We start from the raw sequence: 22836 nt of genomic DNA on the forward strand, positions 1-22836 counted from the left end.
ACATGGTGTCAACCTGGCAGTGCCAACAGGGTAGGGCCAGGGGTCATTGCAAGGACACTGCTTGGTCATGTCCCTCTCTCCCCGGTGACGGGGGGGGGCTATACTTATCTTTACGACCCTGGGGAGACGCCCATGACAGGTTGGCGAACAGGTGGGCCTGTTGTGAATGGCGCTGGCGCGATGGCGTGCCGGTGAGGGGTAAGTCCCAGACAGAACGCTCACAACTGACACACTGATGAGTCTTCCTGTGTGCCTATGCGTGTTTCAGGTCATTCTACCGAGGAGAGACCGGAAGATTGGAACTCAGAAACTCACCGGCGTACGTTGTCCTTTCCGAACTTTGAGCACAAGCCACCATTCTCGCAAACAGGGGGCATCTATTCTATATAATCTATAAGATCTCTCCTCATTCTTCTGAATTCCAGTGAGTATAGTCCCAGTCTATCAGCCTCTCCTCATAAGCCAACCCTCTCAACTCCAGAATCAACCCAGTGAATCTCCTCTGCACCCCCTCCAGTGCCAGTATATCCTTTCTCAAGTAAGGAGACCAAAACTGTACACAGTACTCCAGGTGTGGCCTCACCAGCACCTTATACAGCTGCAAAATAACCTCACTGTTTTTAAACTCCATCCCTCTAGTAATGAAGGACAAAATTCCATTTGCCTTACCTGCTGCATTTGCAAACCAACTTTTTGCAATTTTTGCACAAGGACACCCAGGTCCCTCTGCACAGCAGCATGCTGTGATTCTTTTACCATTTAAATAATAGTCCATTTTCCTGTTATTCCTGCCAAAATGGATGACCTCACATTTACCACAGATCCCAAGCGGAGCCATTTCTTGGCAAGGCCTCTTCAACACCGAGGGCATGGGCATAACTCAATCTGGGCAATGGGGACCTTGCCCACTGGCTAGAGAGACAGCAAGGGCCCCGTGTCACCTCCGATGGGGAAGACCCATCATATTCAGACACGAGTGGTGGGCATTTCCCAGGATCACTGACTTGGGGGGAAAGTGGGGGACTGAGTGGCACTGCTGCTTCACAGCTCCAGGGACCTGGGTTCGATTCCCGGCTCGGGTCACTGTCTGTGCGGAGTTTGCACATTCTCCTCGTGTCTGCGTGGGTTTCCTCCAGGTACTCCGGTTTCCTCCCACAGTCCAAAGATGCGCGGGTTAGGTTAAGAAATTGCCCCTTAGTGTCTAGAGATGCGTAGGTTAGAGGGATTAGTGGATATAATATGTAAGGATATGGGGGTAGGGCCTGGGTGGGATTGTGTTCAGTGCAGACTCAATGGGCTGAAGAGCCTCTCCCTGCACTGTAGGGTTTCTATGACTCACCCCCACCACTTCCTGCCCTAACTAATTTTCCTGGAATTGGCCATTTAGAGGCCAGAGGATGACTCAACAACCAATTATAAAAGTGGGCTGGTTCTGAAAGATGGAGGGCCAATAGGAGGCTTCTAGTTGGGGAGAAGTTACAGATTGCCTTCTCTGGTAAGGGAGAGGGAGTAAGAGAGAATGCCTCAAGATCAAGGTAATCTCTCTCCAACTATTCCCAACTTCAAAACAAGGGACGAAATCAGCAGTGAAGCTGTCATTATGGTCAGGGTTCCAATCTTCCCAAGTCACTCTTTGAAGGGTCGGAAAGCTTGCATGGAGCACTGGCCCTCTCTCTGATCAGCTGCCTGATAAACCCCCCTCCTCTGATCTTAGACCTGTATTAGCATTTAAATATCCTTCATTCACTTACCCACTGCTTGCAGGTAGGTTGCCCTAACACTCCTGGGCCCACCTTTGGGTAAGTGACCTGGGTGTTGGACCGATGTCAGGTTTTAACACCCAGCAGCCTAGGTGGAAATCCTGCCCCGCGGTGTCAGCCTCAGAAACATCCCCTCGTCTGAATGAGAAGCTGGTTCAAACCCCACTCTGAGGAGCTGGGTACATAATCCGGCCTAGCACATCGATGGAGTGTTGAAGGGGTGCTGACTTCGGAAAAGCTGACTTCAGAATGGACATTAAACCCAGGGCCTGACTGCCACTCAGGCAGATGCAAGAGACATCGTGGCACTATTTCAGAGAAGGCGAGGGGATTCTCCTTCAGACCCCAGCCAAATAATTATCTCAGGTCTAAAATTAGCGGTCACTCAAGCCAATGTGAAGTGTAAAAGGTGGAACAATGTTCTCTGAAACCACTAGATGGAGCAAGAGGCACCTTGACGATACAGTTAAATGTTCAACATCTGACCATTTTGAAAGTCGAACCTCAGGTACTGAGGAGATGTTTAAGTTTTATTTATTAGTGTCACAAGTAGGCTTATATTAACATTGAGGGCGGCACGTGGCACAGCACCGGGGACACGGGTTCAATTCGGGCCTTAGATCACTGTCTGTGTGGAGTTTGCACATTCTCCCCACGTCTGCGTGGGTTTCCTCTGGGTGTTCCGGTTTCCTCCCACCAAAGAGGTGCCGGTTAGGTTGACTGGCCATGTTAAATTGACCCTTCGCGTCAGGGGATTAGCAGGGGTTATGGGAATGGGGCCTGGGCAGGATTGGGTCAGTGCAGATCTGACAGGCTGAATTGCCACCTTCTGCACTGTAGGGATTCTTTGATTTTATGAATACTGCAATGAAATTACTGTGAAAATCCCCTGGTCACCACATTCCGACCCCTGTTCGGGTATGCCAAGGGAGAATTTAGCATGGCCAATGCACCTAACCAGCGCGTCTTTCAGACTGTGGGAGGAAACCAGAGCACCCAGAGGAATCCCACGCAGACACAGGGAGAGTGTGCAGACTCCACACAGACAGTGACCCAGGCCAGGAACTGAACCCTGGTCTCTGGTACTGTGGAGCAGCAGTGCTAGCCACTGTGCCACACTAATAGAGTCCATCTCAAGTTACATTTTTGATGAAGGGGTAATTTGCTTTCAATTTTGAGCGAGATGGATTTTTAATCGGGAAGGGAATCACGACTTACTGGGAAAGGGCAGGGAAGTGGACGTGAGGAATGTCAGGTCAGCCATGATCCTATCGAATGATGGAGCAGACTCGAGGGGCTGAATGGTCTACAGCACCTCCTATTTCTTATGGTGTTATGACACAAGTCTTCATTTCCGGTTAGCCTGTGTTATTTATCTCTTTATACAATCTGTCTGGTGTGAGTAACTGGAATCCCCAAAATTGCATCAAGGTGAGACCTCGTGTCTCGATATCTTTCCGGGGGGGGCTAATCTCCTGATGTGAAACACAGACACAGCATCCTCTGTGACTGTTTGCAGTTCGTGTGGCTTCTGTTCCTGCGATACCACTGCCCTGCGCTATCGCAGGCCCCAATTGCTCTGTAAAGATCCTCTGCAAAATCAGGATGATGTGTGCGTGTGTGAGAGACGTTAGTGTCCCTTTAAGAAAGTTTTTTTTTAATCATGATCACAGCCTGAGGTGGTGTCATTGTGGGAGGAGAGAAAAACTCTGGCAGGTCAGGTGACAAAAGGTCATGTTTCAGTTACGTTTTGGCTGCAGTGTTAGAAGTGTAGCTGAAAGAAGTCTTTTGCTCCATTTTTATTTTGAAAGTTTTACCAGTTAGCTGAAAGTACATCTTGTTTATCACCCTGCTGTAAAGAAGTCTGTGTTTTGGGGTTTTGGGAAGCTGTCTTGTCGCTAAACTTCCTGAGTCTCAAGAGCATTTGACTGCAGAATTCAACTAATGGCCTCGATCCCAGTATCACGTGAGCATTAGTCTGTGCTGTGTTAAACCTGGAAAGGATCTTTTATCTAGGGAGGTTGGTTTTGATTGGGTCAGCTTATATATATGAAATAAGGGTTATACATTATCACAGCGCCAGGGACCCAGGTTCGATTCCTGGCTTAGGGCACTGTCTGTGTGGAGTTTGATGTGGGTATGCCGGCGTTGGACTGGTGTAAACACAGTAAAAAGTCTGACAACACCAGGTTTTAGTCCAACCTATTTATTTGATAATATTCTCACAAGCTTTCGAGGGGTTACCCTCTTCGTCAGGTGAATGGAGAGTTCTCTCCATTCACCTGACGAAGAGGGTAACCCCTCGAAAGCTTGTGAGAATATTATCAAATAAATAGGTTGGACTAAAACCTGGTGTTGTCAGACTTTTTACTGTGTGTGGAGTTTGCACATTCTTTCTGTATGGGTTTCCTCTGGGTGCTCCAGTTTCCTCCCACAGTCCAAAAATATGCAAGTTAAGTGGATTGACCATGCTAAATTATCCATTAATATCAGGGGGATTAGTAGGATAAATATCTGGGGTCACAGGACTAGGGCCTGGGTGACATTGTTGTTGGTGGAGTCTTGATGGGCTGAATGGCCTCCTTCTGCACTGCAGGGATTCTATGATTCTATGATCATGATTGATTGTTTCTTGTTTGTAACTGATAAAAGTTCTTGCTAATTTACTTACTATACGTGTTAACTATATTCTTAAATAAACTTTGATAAAAGCTCCCTGGACGCCATCATCTGGACACTAAAGATCAATTTAGCACACCCAATCCACCCAATCTGCCTGCCTTTGGAGTGTAGGAGGAAATCGGAGCACCCAGAAGAAACCCACGCAGACACGGGGAAAAAGTACAAACTCCACACAGGCGGTGACCCGAGGCTGGAATTGAACCCCCAGGTCCCTGGCACTGTGAGGCAGCAGTGCTAATCACTGTGCTGCCATACCACCCTTAATTGTCAAAATATGTAATGGCATATACAATTGAATGGTCAAAACATAGAAAAGTTATTAACCCAACATTTTGCCAACAGCTGATCTTAGCCCACATAAATAGGAACCATACCTTGAACTGGGAATAAAATAACTGCAGAATTGATCAAAAAATGCCATTAAACATGAACATTGCCCCTGATGTTAAAATGAAAGGCAGCAATGTCTAGTTCCCAATGATAGATTAATAAAACAACTTTCATATTTGCATTTATAACACAGCAAAGACATCCCAATGTACTTCACCAGGGCTTTATCAAACAATATTTGACACTGACAGAAAATGTGTGCAAGACTCGCTGCCTTTCACCTCAATCTTTCGCCAGTTCTAGCACTTCCGCCGGGCCCTTCCTGCAGTCTACACACTTCTAAAAACCTTCAGCAAAGCCTTGCCTTCTCTCCTCTGGCCTCAGTGAGGTCTTTCCCTTTGCACTGACCACACCCACACCATAGAATCCCATTTGGCCCACCAAATCTGCACTGACAATAATTCCACCCAGGTTCTATCTCCGTAACGCCACTAATCCCTCTAAACTACGCATCCCGGGACACGAAGGGGCAATTTAGCATGGCCGCTCGACCTAACCCAAACATCCTTGAACTGTGGGAGGAAAGACATGGGAAGAACTCCACACAGACAGTGACCCAAGCCGGGAATCGAATCCAGGTCCCTGGCGCTGTGAGGCTGGGAGAACTCCCCTGTTCTTCATCAAAATAGGGCTAGGGGATCTTTCATAGAATCCTACAATGCAGAAGGCGGCCATTCGGCCCATCAAATCTGCACTGACAACTCTGCACTCTAACTAACCACTGTCGCCTTATTGCCACCTAAGTATCTCAACTTGCAACCAAAACAGTGCTGTTGACCACTGCAACACTTCTTAAAAAAAAACTTATTTGAAGAAGGGAGAAAATGAAGAACTGACCTCATCATCCTTGTACCAGGAAAGGTTCTCAGCCGTCAGGACAAACCAATATTCTTTGGATCCTCCTTTCATGATGCCAATGTTGTTGATGGTAAGCCAGCCCTTCCGAATCACCTGGAAGAAATATGCGGAATGACTCAGGAGGAAAGGGGTTAGTAACTATAATCTCTCACATATAACGCACAGCTTGGATTTACACACACCTCATCTCGTGTGAGTCAGTGCATGTTATAGCAGAGTTATGTGCAACAAACTACAGTGGCCTCTATAATAGGAAGAACGGATAGTCGATTAAAAAGGTTAGAATCTATTGGAGGGTTTTTGATGCCATGATCAAAAGATGAGAGGGGAACTTGAATAACCCCTGAGATCACCTTCAATTCTCAAATTCACAACCAACACATTATTAATAAAGGCGTCAGATAAAGAGTGAGACTTCGAACAGACAATATTTCCCCTGGATTTTCCCTCCCAGTTACCTTTCTCTTTTGGGAAGTATAATAACTTCCGGGATGCCGGGATAATGGCCAAAACATAAGTGGTCATGGAGGTTTACAGCATGGAAACAGGCCCTTCGGCCCAACTTGTCCATGCCGCCCTTTGTTTTTAAACCCTAAGCTAGTCCCTATTGCTTGTCTTTAGCCCATACCCCTCCATACACATCCTATCCGTGTAAATGCTTTTTGAAAGACAAAATTGTACCCGCCTCTACTATCTTCTCATTCCAGACACTCACCACCCCCTGTGTGGAAAAACATAGAGGATTTTTGCACTGGGAAGGAACCAATTATTGGTTTGTGCGTTTGCAGTAGGGAGGGGTTTGGAGGTGGGACCAAAAACGCCAGGGAACGCAGAGAATGAACGGCCGATTTAAAAACTTTTGCAGGAGAGCGCCCCGATTCACGTCAACGGCAAACAAATGGAATCCTGAAAATCCAAATGGGATGAACCAAGTTGCAGAGGCCTAAGGCCTGATGATTGAACAACATCCTACCAGTGAAGTAAGGAGGCCCTCTCCCTGCCCAAATCACCGAATCAGTGTTTTCACTGACTTTTCCAGCGGGACCCTCGATCTTCAGGAACAAAAGATGAGCTGAATACCCTCTAACCCTGCCTCGACCCCAATTCAGCCGTTTAGATTTACTGCAAAACTACAAATTTCTGCTCAGTTACCGTAACCTAAAAAAATGCACCAACCCACTCCCCGTGGAAACACAAGGCATCAAGGGAAGAGGAGGGGGTGGTGGGGGGTTTCAACAGTCACATTTGTGAAAGGCTAAAGCTAAAACAAAGGTGGGGAGGCAGGGGTGGAGAGGAGTAGAGGAACAAAAAAAAATTGACAGCTACATGCAATAGGACAGAGGGTTAGGAGCCATAGACTATCAGCTCAAAGCTACATCACTAAACACTCAAAACACACGGTCAAGAAGATGTACATTTGGGTTCCGCCAGGAATCGGAAGGAGTACCAGCGCTGCAACGCACCAACGCTTTCCAATCAGGAAAAGGCAAGGTCGCAGCGTTCAGTCACAGGGCAACGCCACGGTTCAATTAACATAGCTGTTGGTCACCACTCACTTGGCAGCATAACCAACAGCAGAGAGAAGGGCGGTCAATCCTTTTCATTACCCCAGAATACATTGGCGATATAAATGAGTTGGCTGGTGCCGCCGTGTGGGAGACGGTGGGGAGGAGGCGAGTTGGCACTGTCACACGGGAGGGTCCTTGCTCAATCAGGGGCGTCTTCACTGATGAGGCCACAGCTAACTGACTCACAATGGACCAAGACAACATATCTGTGGGTGGCACGGTGGTTAGCACTGCTGCCTCACAGCGCCAGAGACCCGGGTTCAATTCCAGGCTCGGGTGACTGCCTGTGTGGAGTTTGCACATTCTCCCCATGTCTGCGTGGGTTTCCTCCAGGTGCTCCAGTTTCCTCCCACAGTCCAAAGGTGTGCAGGTTAGGGTGGATTGGCCATGCTAAATTGACCCTAGTGTCAGGGGGACTAGCTCGGGTAAATATGAGGGGTTGCGGGGATAGGGCCTGGGTGGGACTGTGGTCGGTGCAGACTCGATGGGCTGAATGACCTCCTTCTGCATTGTAGGATTCTATGATTCTGTCTTATTCTAGGGACAGTGGACTCATTCCTCAGAGCTTTGCCGATGGCTTCACCCTTCCCCTTACACTCAAGAAATAGGCAGTTACTCGATAGCACAGAACTGATATTATCGCTGGAAAGGGGGACGATGGGCAGGATTTCACGTTGTGTTTCACAGCAGCTGGAGGTGGAGTGCCGCTCACAGACGGTGGGATTTTATGCCCCCGCCATTGCCAACAGAGTTTCCTGTTGAACATACCCTTCGCCGGGGGAAACCCACCGCAGGGGTGCACCATCGGCAGGACCGCAAGATCCCACGTGCCTGAACGGCAGCAGGATTTTGGCGTATGTTGCTGAAGCTTTCTCTTCCATACTCATCAGGACAGATGGACAAATATCAAGTTTCGAACAAGCGCAACAACTTACGCTACAGAAGTCATAGAACCCCTACAGTGCAGGAGGAGGGCCACTCGGCCCATCGCGACTGCACCGACCACAATCCCCCCCCAGGCCCTAGTCCTGTAATAGCCACATATTTATCCTGCTAATCCCCTTGACACTAGGGTCGATTTAACATGGCCAATCCACCTAACTCGCACATTTTTGGATGTGGGAGGAAACCGGAGCACCCGGAGGAAATCACTATGCCACTGTGCCGCCCAAAGTAAAGATGTTGATTGGTTAACAAGTCGACTCAGTTTGCTTTCTTCGTGATAATGCCTCAGTTTAGGTGGGAGTGCGTTAATAGCTACACTAATAATTTAACATAATGGCCTGCGCTGGTAACGTGGCTTATTTATGCTTGCTCGATATGACATTTGTTCATCCAAATGGACATGTGCTCTGCAAACAAAAGGAATATGTTCCAGTATCTCCCCTTCTCTAAATTACCCAGGCGTTTGGGGAACCTGTAGTTTCTGACAGAGGAGAATTTCCTTTCTCGCAGATGGTCTTGGGCCTCTGCAACTCTCTTCCTCAAAAAGTGGTTAGCACTGTTGCCTCACAGTGCCAGGGACCCGGGTTCAATTCTGGCCTTAGGTTATTGTGTGAAGTTTGCATGTTCTCCCCGTGTCTGCGAGGGTTTCCTCCAGGTGCTCTGGTTTCCTTCCACAGCCCAAAGATGTGTGCAGGTTAGGTGGGTTGGCTTAAATTTCTCTTTAGTATCCCAAGATGTGTACGTGAGGGGGAGTAGTTGTGGCAAATCTGTGGGGTTACAGGAATAGGGCCTGGGTGAGATTGTGGTCGGTGCAGACTTGAAGGGCCAAATGGCCTCCTTCTGCGCTGTAGAGATTCAATGAAAAGGTAGAAGAGCAGCACAGTGGCACAGTAGCTAGCACTGCTGCCTCACAGCGCCAGGGACCCGGGTTCAATTCCCAGTTTGGGTCACTGTCTGTGCGGAGTCTGCACATTCTCCCCGTGTCTGTGTGGGTTTCCTCCGGGTGCTCCGGTTTCCTCCCACAGTCTGAAAGACGTGCTGGTTAGGTGCATTGGCAGTGCTAAATTCTCCCTCAGTGTACCCGAACAAGTGCCGGAGTGTGGCGACTCGGGGATTTTCATAGTAACTTCATTGCAGTGTTAATGTAAACGCATTTGTGACACTAATAAATAAACTTTAAACTTAGAAACATTGGTCAGAATTCTCCGGTCTTGAGCATCCCACCACTGCTGCCAACGAGAATGGAGAATTTGGAGCTCAGCACAAAATTCCATTCACTGCAGCGGGACTGGAGAATCCCAGCTGCGGGCAAGGACGGAGAATCCCAGCCACAGGCAAGGTCAGAGAATTCCAGCCAGAGTCTTTGAATACTTTTAAAAGCAGAGCTAGATAGATTCTTTGTTAATAAGGGGAGTGAAGGTTATTGGGGAGGAAGGCAGGAATGTGGAGTTGAGGTTACAATCAGACCAGCCATGATTTTATTGAATGGGGAAGCAGGCTGGAAGGGCCTACCTCCCACTCCCAATCGCATCCTTTTCTCATGCAGAATAAATTGTTGTAATAGTTTGAAACTTGCTTCTGTCCTGATGAGTGCGAGATGAAAAGCTTCAGCAACAAGTCCCTCTGTTCAATGATACCTGAGCAGTAACTCAGTAATGTAATGGAAAGGTGCTATGGCTAGCGTTCTGTAACTGTCAGATCAAGTGATCTGTGGACCTTCTTCATTCAAACCCAATCTAGATTTTCCAGGAACACAGGATTAGGAGGAGGCCATTCAGCCCCTTGGCCTATTCTAACAATCTATAGTTGACCTGTGCCTCACATCACGCAATATCTTTGCCAGACAAAAAATTAGCAATCGGTTCTTGAAAATGTCAATTGACTGGCAGAATATTGAGGGAGTTCAAATGTCTCACTATCCTCTGTGTGAAAAAGTCTTTCCTGATTTCACTCTCTAATCGCCTTGCTCTAGCTTCTAATCCCTCTTTTGGAGTGCCCTGGCCAGGAGCAATCTTTTACTTTAAAAAAGATCACCTTCAGAATCTCAGGATTGTTACAGCACAGGAGGAGGCCATTCGGCCCATCATGTCAGTGCCGGCTCCCTGAACAAACACTGCGCCTAGTGCCATTCCCCTGCCTTCTCACCATATCCCTGCACCTTCTTCCCAATTCCCTCTTGAACGCCTCAATTCAATCGGCTAAGCTTAAGGAATATAAACCAAGGGCGGGACTCTCTGGCCTCCCTATGATGTGTTTCGGTGCACCATTGGCCGGCAGCGAGATATTCTGACCCTACCACTGTCAATGGGATTTGCCATTGACTCCACTCAGGATGCCCACAGTAAGGGTGCATCATTGGCAAGACCAGAATATAAAGTTAAAAGCGTTTTTTAAGTTAAAGTGTATTTATTAGTGTCACAAGTAGGCTTACATTAACACAGCAATGAAGTTACTGTGGCTGTACTGTGTACTGTTACTATGGCTAACATGAGGGGACATGGCTTTAAATTGAAGGGTGATAAATATAGGACAGATGTCAGAGGTAGGTTCTTTACTCAGAGGGTAGTAAGGGCGTGGAATGCCCTGCCCGCAACAGTTGTGGACACGCCAACTTTAAGGGCGTTCAAATGGTCAGTGGATAGGCATATGGATAACATTGGAACAGTTTAGGTTAGAGGGTCATTAGATTGGTTCCACTGGTCGGCGCAACATCGAGGGCCGAAGGGCCTGTACTGCGCTGGAATGTTCTATGTTCTAAAATTCCCTAGTCACTGCACTTTGGCTCCTGTTTGGTTGCACTGAGAAAGAATTTAGTCTGGCCAATGCACCCTAACCAGCCCATCGAGTCTGGATTGTTGCATGAAAGGTCCTGACCTGCCCACCAAATCCCACCCGCCATTTGAAGTTGATAGCTCTATTAATAGATAAATGATTCAGCGTATTAATCGAAGGCAAGGAAGGTTGGGGATCAGGGGTGGATTCTTCCATTTGGGTGCCTCCCGACACGGTACTGCACCTGCCAAAAAGGCTCACCTACCTCGCCGTTCCCATTGGAAATATTTCCAAAATTTCAAAAATTTGACAGAAACTTCAGTTCAAATTTGCTGATTGAAATTTTGAAATTTGGAATTTTGAAATTTTGAAATTTGAAATTTTGCACCAGAAGGTTTGATTTTGACCTTATGCTGCTTGTACTGTTTTGAAATGTCCATCCCACCCAGATGTAGCTCCAACACTTGACCTGCGTTTCCACAGCAACAATATACTCACCATAATTTCATCCTTCACAGAGTAACCATAGCAGATGTAAAGAAGCCAAGCAGAAGAGTGGCAAGAGGAGAAAGGTTCAATAAAGAGAGGGAGAATATAAATGAGCCTGATTATTACACTAGTATAATGGATGGCATTTGCTTACTGTACAATCCACTTACAGCAAATACAACACACCTAATCCTGGAGCTCATTCAAGCCACCATGATGCATGGCTGATTTAAGGCAATGATTTAAAATCTGCTGTCAGTTTAGAAAGTGAACTATGCAGGAAAAGTTTGTGTTCAATTTTTTTAAACTTTAGAAATTGAGATCTGAAAAATGCCTTGTTGGAAAATCTTAACTGTTAAAAAAATTCTGAGATTTAATTCACTTCTGAAGAAATATTTCCAGAATTTCAAAAATTTGAGAGCAACTTCAGTTCAAATTTGCTGATTGAAATTTTGAAATTTGGAATTTCAGAATTTTGGAATTTGGAATTTTTCATCAGAAAGTTTGATTTTGATCATATGATGCTTGTACTGTTTTCTTTGACTGTCTCACTTGAATGAGCTTCATTGTCACAAACATTACCTGGATGAGAAACAAAAAAATGAAAACTGCATACAGAGCAACTAAAAAAAAGTAAGACCAGCACAAGTTGAATAAAGCTCTTAAAGGGGAAGGTAGCTTTAGATTTTCTTTTCATCTTCCAAGATTTGGAGGTCAGAGCAACCTTTGCTTGCCAGAGTCCTCAAGAATGGCAGCGAACTCAACACATCATTTCCGCAGGGTTTGAGAGTTTGTAGTCCCTGTTTTTAGGTAGACTGATCGGGGGCCTCATTCTGTAGATTCCACCCCCTCTTCCCCCCGCACACTCCAACCTGACCAAATACTCCCTCCATCAGCATTCAACAGTGTCCAAAATTCACCTCCAACTTTATGCTATTTGCAGCCCAACCAAGGGTGGGCAGGCAGAGAGTCAGAGAAAGATGACAGCAGCAAGCTGGGGCTAGCAGGATTCACAAGACCTCTGTTTCATTGTTTTTTCCTCCTCCCGCACCTAGTGATACACAAGGCAGGCTTTCATCTGTTCCCATGATGAGTCTTTTTTCCCCCCCAGAACACGTTACCTGTCTGTCGCCAGGCAATTGAGGGGTGTCACTCTACGACAAGCGTGCCTGATCAGGAGTCTCTCTTGCTTTTACTGCCAGCCAGTAACATGTTTGGAAGACCTTTTCAGGTTGGTACTCAATCATTTTGACCTTGTTTTGTTTTATTGTTCATGGGACAAGGGTCCACTGACTGCACCCCTGATTGCTCTTCAACAATGGCTTGCTAAGCCATTTCAGAGGGTCAGTTACAAGCCAACCACATTGCTGTGGGTCTGGAGTCACATGTAGGCCAGACCAGGAAAGGATGGCAGATTTCCTTCCCTGAAGGACGTTAGTGAACCAGATGGGTTTTTCCGACAATCAACAATGGTCATCAGTAGATTCCAGATTTCTATTGAATTCAAATTTCACCACCTGCTGTGGTGGGATTCAAACCCCACCCCCACAGCATTACCCTGGGTCCACTGACAATACCACTATGCCACTGTCTTCCTACGTTACAAACGCACCTCCCCTGTCCATGAAGTCATGGGGTGGGACTTGATCCCAGAGCTTCTGGCTCAGAGGCAGAGACACTGAGCCACAAGGCCTCTTGGACTTGTCCCTAAACTTTACACTTGTAACTGAAGACATTGAAAGGTCAGAGATGGCCAAATAGAAATATAAGGGATAAGGGCAGAAGCAGGCTCCCCCAGACTGCTTTGCCATTCAATAGTACCATTGATCTACTTGTTAAGTGTATGCAATGAAAGTGGAGTCATGCAGAGTATTAAAGGCCCAGGTTCAGTCTTTATTCAGTGGCCTCAATACCTCCTGGGCTGGTCTATCTGTTCTTTGGCTTTGAAAAGCTTTCCAGGGAGTGAATGTGATTTCCCCACTCCGCTGCCATGCTGACCATATCAATCTCCTACAATCCAATAGTGGCAAACCAGTGACTTGTGTCAGGTACTGAAGAGAGTGCCCATCTCTCATGAACTTTGCCCCTGTATCAATCTTCCATCATCTGTCCCATCCAATAGTCACCTCCTTTGATCAGCAGTCGCAAACGAAATCCATCGCATCTTGGCCAATGTCCAGTTTCACTTCCCTGCCCATACTTAACTGCCTCGCAGCCCTCCACTGCTCCAAGTGCCAATTGACTAGAGGTGGATCTTCTGCCCCTCACTCGGGAGGAGTCCCACCTCAGAGAACCACCTGGCAATCTGATTGGGTGGTAACTCCCAGCAACACTAGAAGCTGCAGTGGGCAAGAATAGGATAGAAAGCAGTCCCCAGAGCCCAAATCCCAGTGAATCCAGGACAAGGAAAAGATGGGGGGGTGGGGGGGGTTCTTGAACAACATGGGGATGTGAGACACGGAGAGATGGGCAGATGGGGACAGGGAACACCCACAGGGGCCAAACCTTGTGTGGGGAAGTAGGGCATCCGATATTGCAAGGTAGCCATTGATGGAGGTGCCCCTACCTCATTTCCCAGCCAATGTCTGAGCAGGGTCAACGTTTGGACTTCCCCCACCCTGAGACTCTTCCTGTCAGCTTGAAAATTGAGGCTGGAACATTAATCGGTCACTTAAGGGTCTCTAATGGGACATGAATGTCGGCTGGGAGAGCAGGGGGGAACAGCCTAGGCTTCATCCATCCTACTGTAAAATTGCCAGAGGTCGGGGCAGGAAGGAGCCCAGTGGGTAGGCCATCTGAAGAATTTTACAGCCACGCCCTTGTCCAAAAATACGTCAGGGGTTACGGAAAGTTCCGGCCATGGAGAACAATCTGGACCTGCATCTGATGGAGGTCACTGTCACTGTGTGAGGTGATGGTGACATTTAGACGAGAGTAGCATCAGGCTAGATGGGTCGCCATTACTCACTCAACCCTCCCAAGGACCTGACTTTGAAGCAGGAAGCCTCGCAAGTCTGTGTGATCCAGCACATCACTCAACGGAAGTAGGCGCCCACTCATCCACTGGGGAAGAACCATTTCCTCCTTCAGCATTACCATTAATATACACAACAGTCCACGTGTGACCAACTGGTGTGCGACCCAAGACCCATTCAGGCCAACCAAGAGACCAGAGTATCAACATCAGTCCTTCAGGGACACGTTTAAACTTGAGCTATCACCTGAATAGATCAAAGCCTTCCATCCAATCACACAACAGCCTGACTGAACCCTAAGAGGTCAGTTGTTCCCCGTTGCCCATCGAATACCTGATTGCCTGCAGCCTTCTTCTTGCTCATTTGACTGCTCCGGGGTTGTGCACTGTAAGACAGACAGAGGAATGTTGCAGTTTGCAGATTTTCAATAATGACAGTTAAAAAAGAGAGAACCCACTGAGTTTCTACACAACCCGCTGAGGGATGTGACAGCCTCATCTTAAAATGACCTTTTTTGAGATTTTTATTGAAATTTCAATTTCAAATTTCACCATCAGTCGTGGTGGGATTCGAATCCGGGTCCCTCGAGCATTACCCTGAGTCTCTGGTTTACTAGTCCAGTGACAATTTCACTACACCACTACACCATGCCCATGTATGCATGCACACTCAAGCCTATCACGCACCAGGGCCAGCATTCTCCAATCTCACTCCCCTTGTCACCGCTGCCAGAGGGTATGGAGAATTTGGCGCTCAGCCAAAACTCAGTACACTGCAGCGGGACTGGAGAATCCCAGCTGTGGGCAAGGTTGGAGAATTCCGGCTCAAGTGTTACCAGGCGGATAAAGAAACTCAGAATAATGGCTGACTTTGCTCCTCTGCTATCCAGGGGCACGAAGATAAATGATGAATCCAGGTTCTTGCCAGCCTCAGATTTGCTGCTTCTGAAGGTCAGAGATTGAAGATGGAAGGAAGGAGATTAGTTGAACCAGCACGGAACGGTGACTGAAACTACAACCTCTCCCACTGCCAAGGATCCTACACTTGGGGGGGACCCATTTCACCCATCTAACCAGTGGCAAAGACTCGAGTGAAATCTCGGTTTGCCAACTGGGCAATCACCAGTCCGCCATATGGTTACAGTTTATGCAGGTTAAGTGTCCACTTACTTGGCAAACCCAATGAAATCCTCGTGGTTTGTGTTCATGTAGGATAACTCGATGTCTATCAGCAACATGACCTGATGGACAAAAGGACAGTCACTGAGCCTGGATGTTGGGAGTACAGCACATTATATAACAAGGGCACCAGTATGCTGGAATAAGAGATGAAAGACTTGAAAATGGTCCAAGAATCCTTTTTGTTTTAACTTAAAGACTCTTTAAAAACAAATTTACCTCAAACAGTGTGCAGCCCTGGTCACCACATTACAGGAAGGAAGAATTACTCTGGAAAGACCGCAGAGGATGTTTACAAGAATGTTGCCAGGGCTAGAAAAGTGTAGCTGTGAGGAAACTTTGGAAAGGTTGGGGTTATATTCCTTGGGGCTATAACCTTTCTATGTTACTATGATTGCAAAACAAGGAGTTCTGCATTTCTGAAACAAATACTTGGTAAGTTGCCAATTGTCTCTGTTAGAACACATAATTTGCTTGTAATAAATAAAGAAACGAGTATTCAATGTAGGGATCGATAAAAATAAAATCAAAATTAAAATAGGCCTAACAGAATTATTCACACAATAAAAGCAAAATACTGCAGCTGCGGGAAATCTGAGTTAAAAGCGCTGTAAAAACTCAGCAGGTCCAGTAGCATCTGTGGGGAGAGAAACAGCGTTCTGAGTTAAGTACGATTTTTCTTCACGTGCAGATCTATTAGAATCAGCTGAGCTTTTCCAGCACTTTCCAGCATTTTCTGGTTTGATTTCTGAATTAGTATATTTCTTGACCTTATGTTAGTGACAGTGGTCATCTTAAAATAAATTTAAACTTAAAATGCCTCAAATTAGGACAGTTTTTCCAGCTATGGATTCCTTGGATTAGAAAAATGCTCCTAATAGCACATTCGGAATAATTTATCATCACAAGTGTGTTAAAGATAATAATGTTTCTTCGATGGCACGGTGATTAGCACTGCTACCTCACAATGACAGGGAACCAGGTTCGATTCCCGGCTTGAGTCACTGTCTGTGCAGAGTTTGTACGTTCTCCCCATGTTTGCGTGAGTTTCCTCTGGGTGCTCCAGCTTCTTCCCACACTCCAAAGATGTGCAAGTTAGATGGATTGGCCATGCTAAATTGCCCCTCAGTGTCCAAAGATGTGCAGGTTAGATGGATTACTGTGGCAAATAGGGTTATGTGAATAGGGGGTATGGTGCGAGTCTGGGTAAGATGCTCATTTGGAGATTGGTGCATACTCGTTGGGCCAAATGGCCTCTTTCTGCACAGTAGGACTTCTGTATTTGCAACTATAAAAATGTTTCCTCTTATCAAAGACATTATCTGTGGCAATCAAACAGCTCATAGGCTCAGATTCCGACATGTACAGCACAGGAGGAGGCCCATCACCCTCATGTTGATCAACAAAGATCATAGAATCAGTGAAGAAGGAGGCTATTCGGCCCATCAAGTCTGCACTGACCACAATCCCACCCAGGCCTATTCCTGTGACCCCACACATTTACCCTGCTAATCCCCCTGACATAGGGTGAATTTAGCACAGCCAATCCACCCAACCTCAACATCTTTGGAGTGTGGGAGGAAACCGGAGAATCTGGAGGAAACCCACACCGATGCGGGGAGATTCCGCATAGACAGTGGCCCAAGCCGGGAATCGAACCCGGGCCCTGGCTCTGAGAGGCAGCAGTGCTAACCCACTGAGCCACTGTGCCCCCCTGATCTGACTACACTAATCCCATTTTCCAGCTCCTGGCCCATTGCCCTGGAGGTGACATCTGGCTCTATTCTCTCCACAGATGCTGTCAGACCTGCTGAGCTTTTCCACCAGTGTCCCTTTTTTATTTCAGATTAGCGGGTGGCATCTTTTGACTAAGATCATCTGGACTCGAAATGTCAGGTTTCTCTCTCCTTACAGATGCTGCCCGACCTGCTGAGATTTTCCAACGTTTCCTCTTTTGGTTTCAGATTCCAGTGTCCGCAGTAATTTGCTTTGATCCAGATTTATTCATTCTTGGGACATGGGCGTCACTGGCTGGCCAGCATTTATCGCCCATCCCTAGTTGCCCTTGGAGGGCAGTTGAGAGTCAACCACATTGCTGTGACTCTGGAGTCAGTCTAGACCAGGTAAGGATGGCAGATTTCCTTCCCTAAAGGACGTTTCATACCTGCTGCTTTGTTCTCCCTTCCCGATCTCGGATATGAGTGGTCACGATCCGGTCCATTTCTTCCCGCAAGTGTGGGTATTGTCCCAGCTGTAACAGAGAACCGGGCAAACAAGTGGAGAACAGCCCAACTCCCTTCCCCGAGACACTTCCAACACTCAAGCAGCTAACACCGGAGCACATTGCAACACATTACGGTCCTGAAATGGAGCAGTGCACTCAGCACAATCCAATTCAGCCTAGGTTCTACTGGCAGCAAGGGTGTTACAGCGAGGAGAAAGTGGAGACCCGTTCAGACTTTGAAATCGGTCAAATTTGACAGCAGGTGAAAAAAAAATCGAGAGTTTGCTTCAATTCAGAATTTCAATATGACGTGGCCACTCTCAGAACTAACTTCCTCAAAGCCCGATAAAAGGACAAACATAAAAACTGCCAGGATTGAAGACATTCTCTTCCCATCACACCTCCAGTCTTCCCGATCCCTCAAAGGGCCTGAAGTGCCTGTCGGAAAATCTCTGCTGCACTGCTGTAGTGCCCACGAGGATGCTGGCGATGAGGCAGGTAGATTGGTATTGTGCCAATTTGCCACTAGTCTTGTTGGAACAAGGTCTGTTGGAGAAGGGGGTGGGAGGAGGGCATCTCCACGCTCAGAGTTAAGAACTGAAAAGTGGTTCTTCCTCCCTCCCACCACAACATCCTCCATCCCTCTTACCCCCCCCCAACCCCACCACCCCTCCTCTTCCTCCCTCCTCCTCTTCCTCTCCAGCTGTCCTTCTGAGCAGCTCGCTACACAGTGACATCAATGGTGGAGACAAGGGTGGGGGGGCAGGGGGGGGGGATAGAGTGAGCCAACTGCTCAGAATTCTAGCTGGAGAACAGGAGATGAGTTAGGTTGACTTTGGGGGGGGTAGGGTGCAAGTTTGTTTGACGTGGGCCTAGATGTTCTACCGATGGCAGGGGGACAGTCACAGCTCTGAGGGTGGCATTGCGGGTACAAGCGTTAACATTGGGCTACCGTTCTAATCGGGCTTCAATTCCTTTGCGTATGTCAGCAACACGCAAGAAACTCTGCTGTCTAAATGAATTCAGCCGTGTAAATCAACAGGTACTCCAATTATTTTCCACCGGGTGCAATTCCATTGAAAAAGACATCCAATATAAGCATGCAAGCAGGCAGCCATGCACGCTACAGAGAATGACACTGGGGGAATAATTAGGGGTGGAATAGGTTAGTATACAATGTGGATATATGACAACAAATAGGCGGTTTTTAAAAAGGCAATGTTGGCCTTACAAGAGGTTTTAGCTTGGGCCTCAAGCAGTAATGAGAATTTGCTTCCCAAACCTCCCCTTTTTCCTAATTCGGTGAGTTGAACAAGGTTGCAGAGTGACACAGTTTCCCTTCTTTGCATCCAATGGATGTGGGCGAGCACTGGTGTGGAGGTAAGGTGTGGACAGGCAAGCAACAAAGCTGGGCTCCCCTACACTGTCCTACGCTGGCAATCTGTGGTTTTCCCTTCACACCGGTCAAATCTGTTATCAAATCTCAATTTGCCTAGCGTTTCCGACATGTTCCCCCCGCTCCCCTTTCAGGAGCAGAAACAGAGTTGGAAAAGGGTAGTCAAATCAGCCCTCCCCACCTCAAACACGCACATCCCCGTTTGAAAATAATTTGCCCTGATAAAAAGGCACAGGATGGGCAACTGGAAATAATCTATGGCTTCCCATTCCCTGAGGGAATCAGTCCCATCCCATTCATGGTCTCGTATCCCTACTTGGCACAGTGGTTAGCACTGCTGCCTCACAGCGCAAGGGACCCAGGTTTGATTCCCGGCTTCAGTCACTGTCACGTTCTCCCCGTGTCTGCGTGGGTTTCCTCCGGGGGCTCCGGTTTCCTCCCACAGTCCAAAGACGTGCAGGTTAGGTGCATTGGCCATGCTAAATTCTCCCTCAATGTACCTGAACAGGCACCGGAGTGTGGCGACTAGGGGATTTTCACAGTAACTTCATTGCAGTGTAAGCCTACTTGTGACACTAATAAATAAGCTTTAAAATTTTGCTCATGCACAAATCTCTCACCACTACACTGGGACTATTCGGATTTCAATCCAAGGCACCTCACAAGTGGACACTGCCCAAGGAAGGTAACAAACGGAGGTCTTTTGTAACTGAGAGACAGCTCCATGATGAGTTTGATTGACAAGGGAGATTATTCCTCTCTCCACAGGGTGGGTCCACACACTCGGTGAAAAAAATGTAACCACCCCACATTGCCCTTGTCACAAATATGTGTCTAATTATTAATAAAGATGAGGATTGATTGCCTGAGATTTACACATTGAGATGTAACATCAGCATTTAGCAAAGCAATTATTTTTACCGTTCTAAGCATTGGATTGTGTAGAATGAGAGATTTGAAATGACGAGTGGACAAACATCTGCATTCACCAGTTGTTTGTTGGTAATTTCATGGATAATCAGAATATTTCAAATAAAAGTTTCAATGAAAGGGGAATATCATCTGACATTGTTAGGTAGACTTCTGCATTATCTCTGAGATTAACACCCTATTGCGGGCTTTCAAATGCTCTCGGCCTCGTTATCCTTCACATTTTGTTCAGTTTTATACAGAGATTGTCCTGACTGACCATTTATTTTTATTGGGATGTGGCCAGCATTTGTTGCCCATCCCTAATTACCCTTTTATTCATTGCTGTGGGTCTGGAGTCATGTGTAGACCAGGTAAGGAGGGCAGATATCTTTCCCTAAAGGGGATATTAGTGAACCCAGATTTTACGACAATCTATGGTAGTTTCATGGTCAGACCGATTGAATTTAAATTCCACCAGCCGCCATGGTGGGACTTGAACTTGTATCCCTAGAGCATAACCTGGGCCTCTGGGTTACTAGCCCAGTGACATCGTCACTACACCACCGTCTCCCCCATATCAAAATCCAAAGATGTGTGTGTTAAGTTGATTGGCCATGTTAAATTGCCCCTCAGTGTCCCAAGATGCGTAGGTTAGGGGGACCAGCAGAGTAAATACATTGACTTACAGGGCTGGAGGCTGGGTGGGTTTGTTGTTGATGCAGACTCGATGGGCCAAATGGCCTCCTTCTGTACTGTTGGGATTCTATGATTTAACTCTTATAAGGAAGGCTCAGGCCAATGTGTTGGCCCACCTTTCTGTTCGAGACGCTGATAGAACTGCTGTGTATTTCTCTCCCAGTTTTCCAACCTTTAGAGCTTATTCCTTCACTGTAACTTTGTTGGGACTTTCCCATTTCCACCCGACTTTTTAAGTTGCACCTGAAATGTGAAATTAACTAGAAGCCCACCTTTGTAGACTCAATGGGTGTATCTACTTTGCTTTTTGCACTGAGGAGCTTCTCCAACTCTGTGCAGGCAATAGCCAAATGTGCCATAACCTAACCTCGGACACTGGCACCACCGTACGCACATTTCTGACAATTTATCACCCAACTGCAGTGCATCGAGCGAGAAACTCAGCTGCAACCCTTTTCTTTGGTGCTGGCCATTGTCTAAGAATCTAACTGATGCCAATGGGAATAAAGCAATTTTTATTTAAGGTCAATGGCATCTTTCCCTCCTTATTCAGTTGTAGAACTAGTTCTGTGGTGCTGCCCAGAATCAGAACCAATGCAGCAGGATACTGACTGGGATATATTGAAACCTTTCGTTATTTACAAAATGATGGAAGAAGAAAGCATCAAGAAGCTGAACTTCCATACTTAGCACCTTCCCCACTCGAGTCACTCGGACCCAATATTGACCTTCCTGAACGCTAAGAATGGGAGGTTTTGTTTTGGGGAGGGGTCCTTTGTAGTACAGACTGGGATTTTCTGATGTCGCACCCTCCACCACCACTGCCAGCGAGAACGGAGAATTTGGCGCTCAGCTGAATCTCCCTTCACAGCAGCGGGTCTGGAGAATCTCAGCCGCTGGTGAGGTCGGAGAATCCCAACCGCGGGCGAGATCGGAGAATCCCAGCTGCGGGCGAGGGTTGGAGAATCCTGGCCACATGCGAGGTTGGAGAATCCTGGCCCACGAGTGAGGTTGAAGAATCTCAGCCATGAGCAAGGTTGGAGAATCTCAGCCGTGGGCGAGGTTGGAGAATCTCAGCCGTGGGCGAGGTTGGAGAATCTCAGCCGTGGGCGAGGTTGGAGAATCTCAGCCGTGGGCGAGGTTGGAGAATCTCAGCCGTGGGCGAGGTTGGAGAATCTCAGCCGTGGGCGAGGTTGGAGAATCTCAGCCGTGGGCGAGGTTGGAGAATCTCAGCCGTGGGCGAGGTTGGAGAATCTCAGCCGTGGGCGAGGTTGGAGAATCTCAGCCGTGGGCGAGGTTGGAGAATCTCAGCCGTGGGCGAGGTTGGAGAATCTCAGCCGTGGGCGAGGTTGGAGAATCTCAGCCATGGGCGAGGTTGGAGAATCTCAGCCGTGGGCGAGGTTGGAGAATCTCAGCCATGGGCGAGGTTGGAGAATCTCAGCCATGAGCGAGGTTGGAGAATCTCAGCCATGAGCGAGGTTGGAGAATCTCAGCCATGAGCGAGGTTGGAGAATCTCAGCCATGAGCAAGGTTGGAGAATCCCGACCGTAACCTTTTCCATTGTTTCAAGGCTAGTCACTACTATCGAAAGAGCAGATGCAGTTGCCTCCCAGAGAGGTTCATGGCTGCTCTTGTCCAACGGATAGGTTTACTCTCTGACTAACCAGTCCATCCCTCAAGATTTTTTTTAAGCCTCCATCAGGCGATACCACAGCGGCTTTTCAACCTGGCTCCACAGGGAGCTGAGAGGAAACAGCACTGCCCCCTAGTGACATTCCAGGAGAGGTGAACCTATTCAATTCAAGTGCAGCGCAGTGGTTGCCTCAAAGTGCCAGGGACCCGGGTTTGATTCCTAGCTTGAGTCACTGTCTGTGTGGAGTTTGCACATTCTACCCGTGTCTGCGTGGGTTTCCTCCAGGTGCTCCGGTTTTCTCCCACAGTCCAAAGATGCTAAATTGCCCCTTAGCATCAGGGGGAAATTAGTTTAAGTT

General features: G+C 47.4%; 1 protein-coding gene across 4 annotated transcripts in view; it reads right to left on the reverse strand.

The window, feature by feature from the left end:
- LOC145358427 (dynamin-1) overlaps positions 1–22836 on the reverse strand; it is a 263584-nt gene that overhangs the window by 114151 nt on the left and 126597 nt on the right. For 2 of the 4 annotated variants that reach the window (XM_080212493.1, XM_080212494.1), the window contains exons 11-15: positions 17782–17868; positions 15609–15679; positions 14773–14824; positions 11474–11485; positions 5670–5783 (exon numbers count right to left, since the gene is read on the reverse strand). In XM_080212493.1, coding sequence (XP_080068619.1) covers positions 5670–5783; positions 11474–11485; positions 14773–14824; positions 15609–15679; positions 17782–17868 — 336 coding nt within the window. The remainder of the gene's footprint in view (positions 1–5669; positions 5784–11473; positions 11486–14772; positions 14825–15608; positions 15680–17781; positions 17869–22836) is intronic. The other 2 variants (XM_080212495.1, XM_080212496.1) reach the window with 1 other exon arrangement.

Source organism: Carcharhinus amblyrhynchos, chromosome 25, assembly GCF_965287045.1.
Source record: "Carcharhinus amblyrhynchos chromosome 25, sCarAmb.v2.hapA, whole genome shotgun sequence".
NCBI classification, from domain to species: Eukaryota; Metazoa; Chordata; class Chondrichthyes; order Carcharhiniformes; family Carcharhinidae; genus Carcharhinus; species Carcharhinus amblyrhynchos.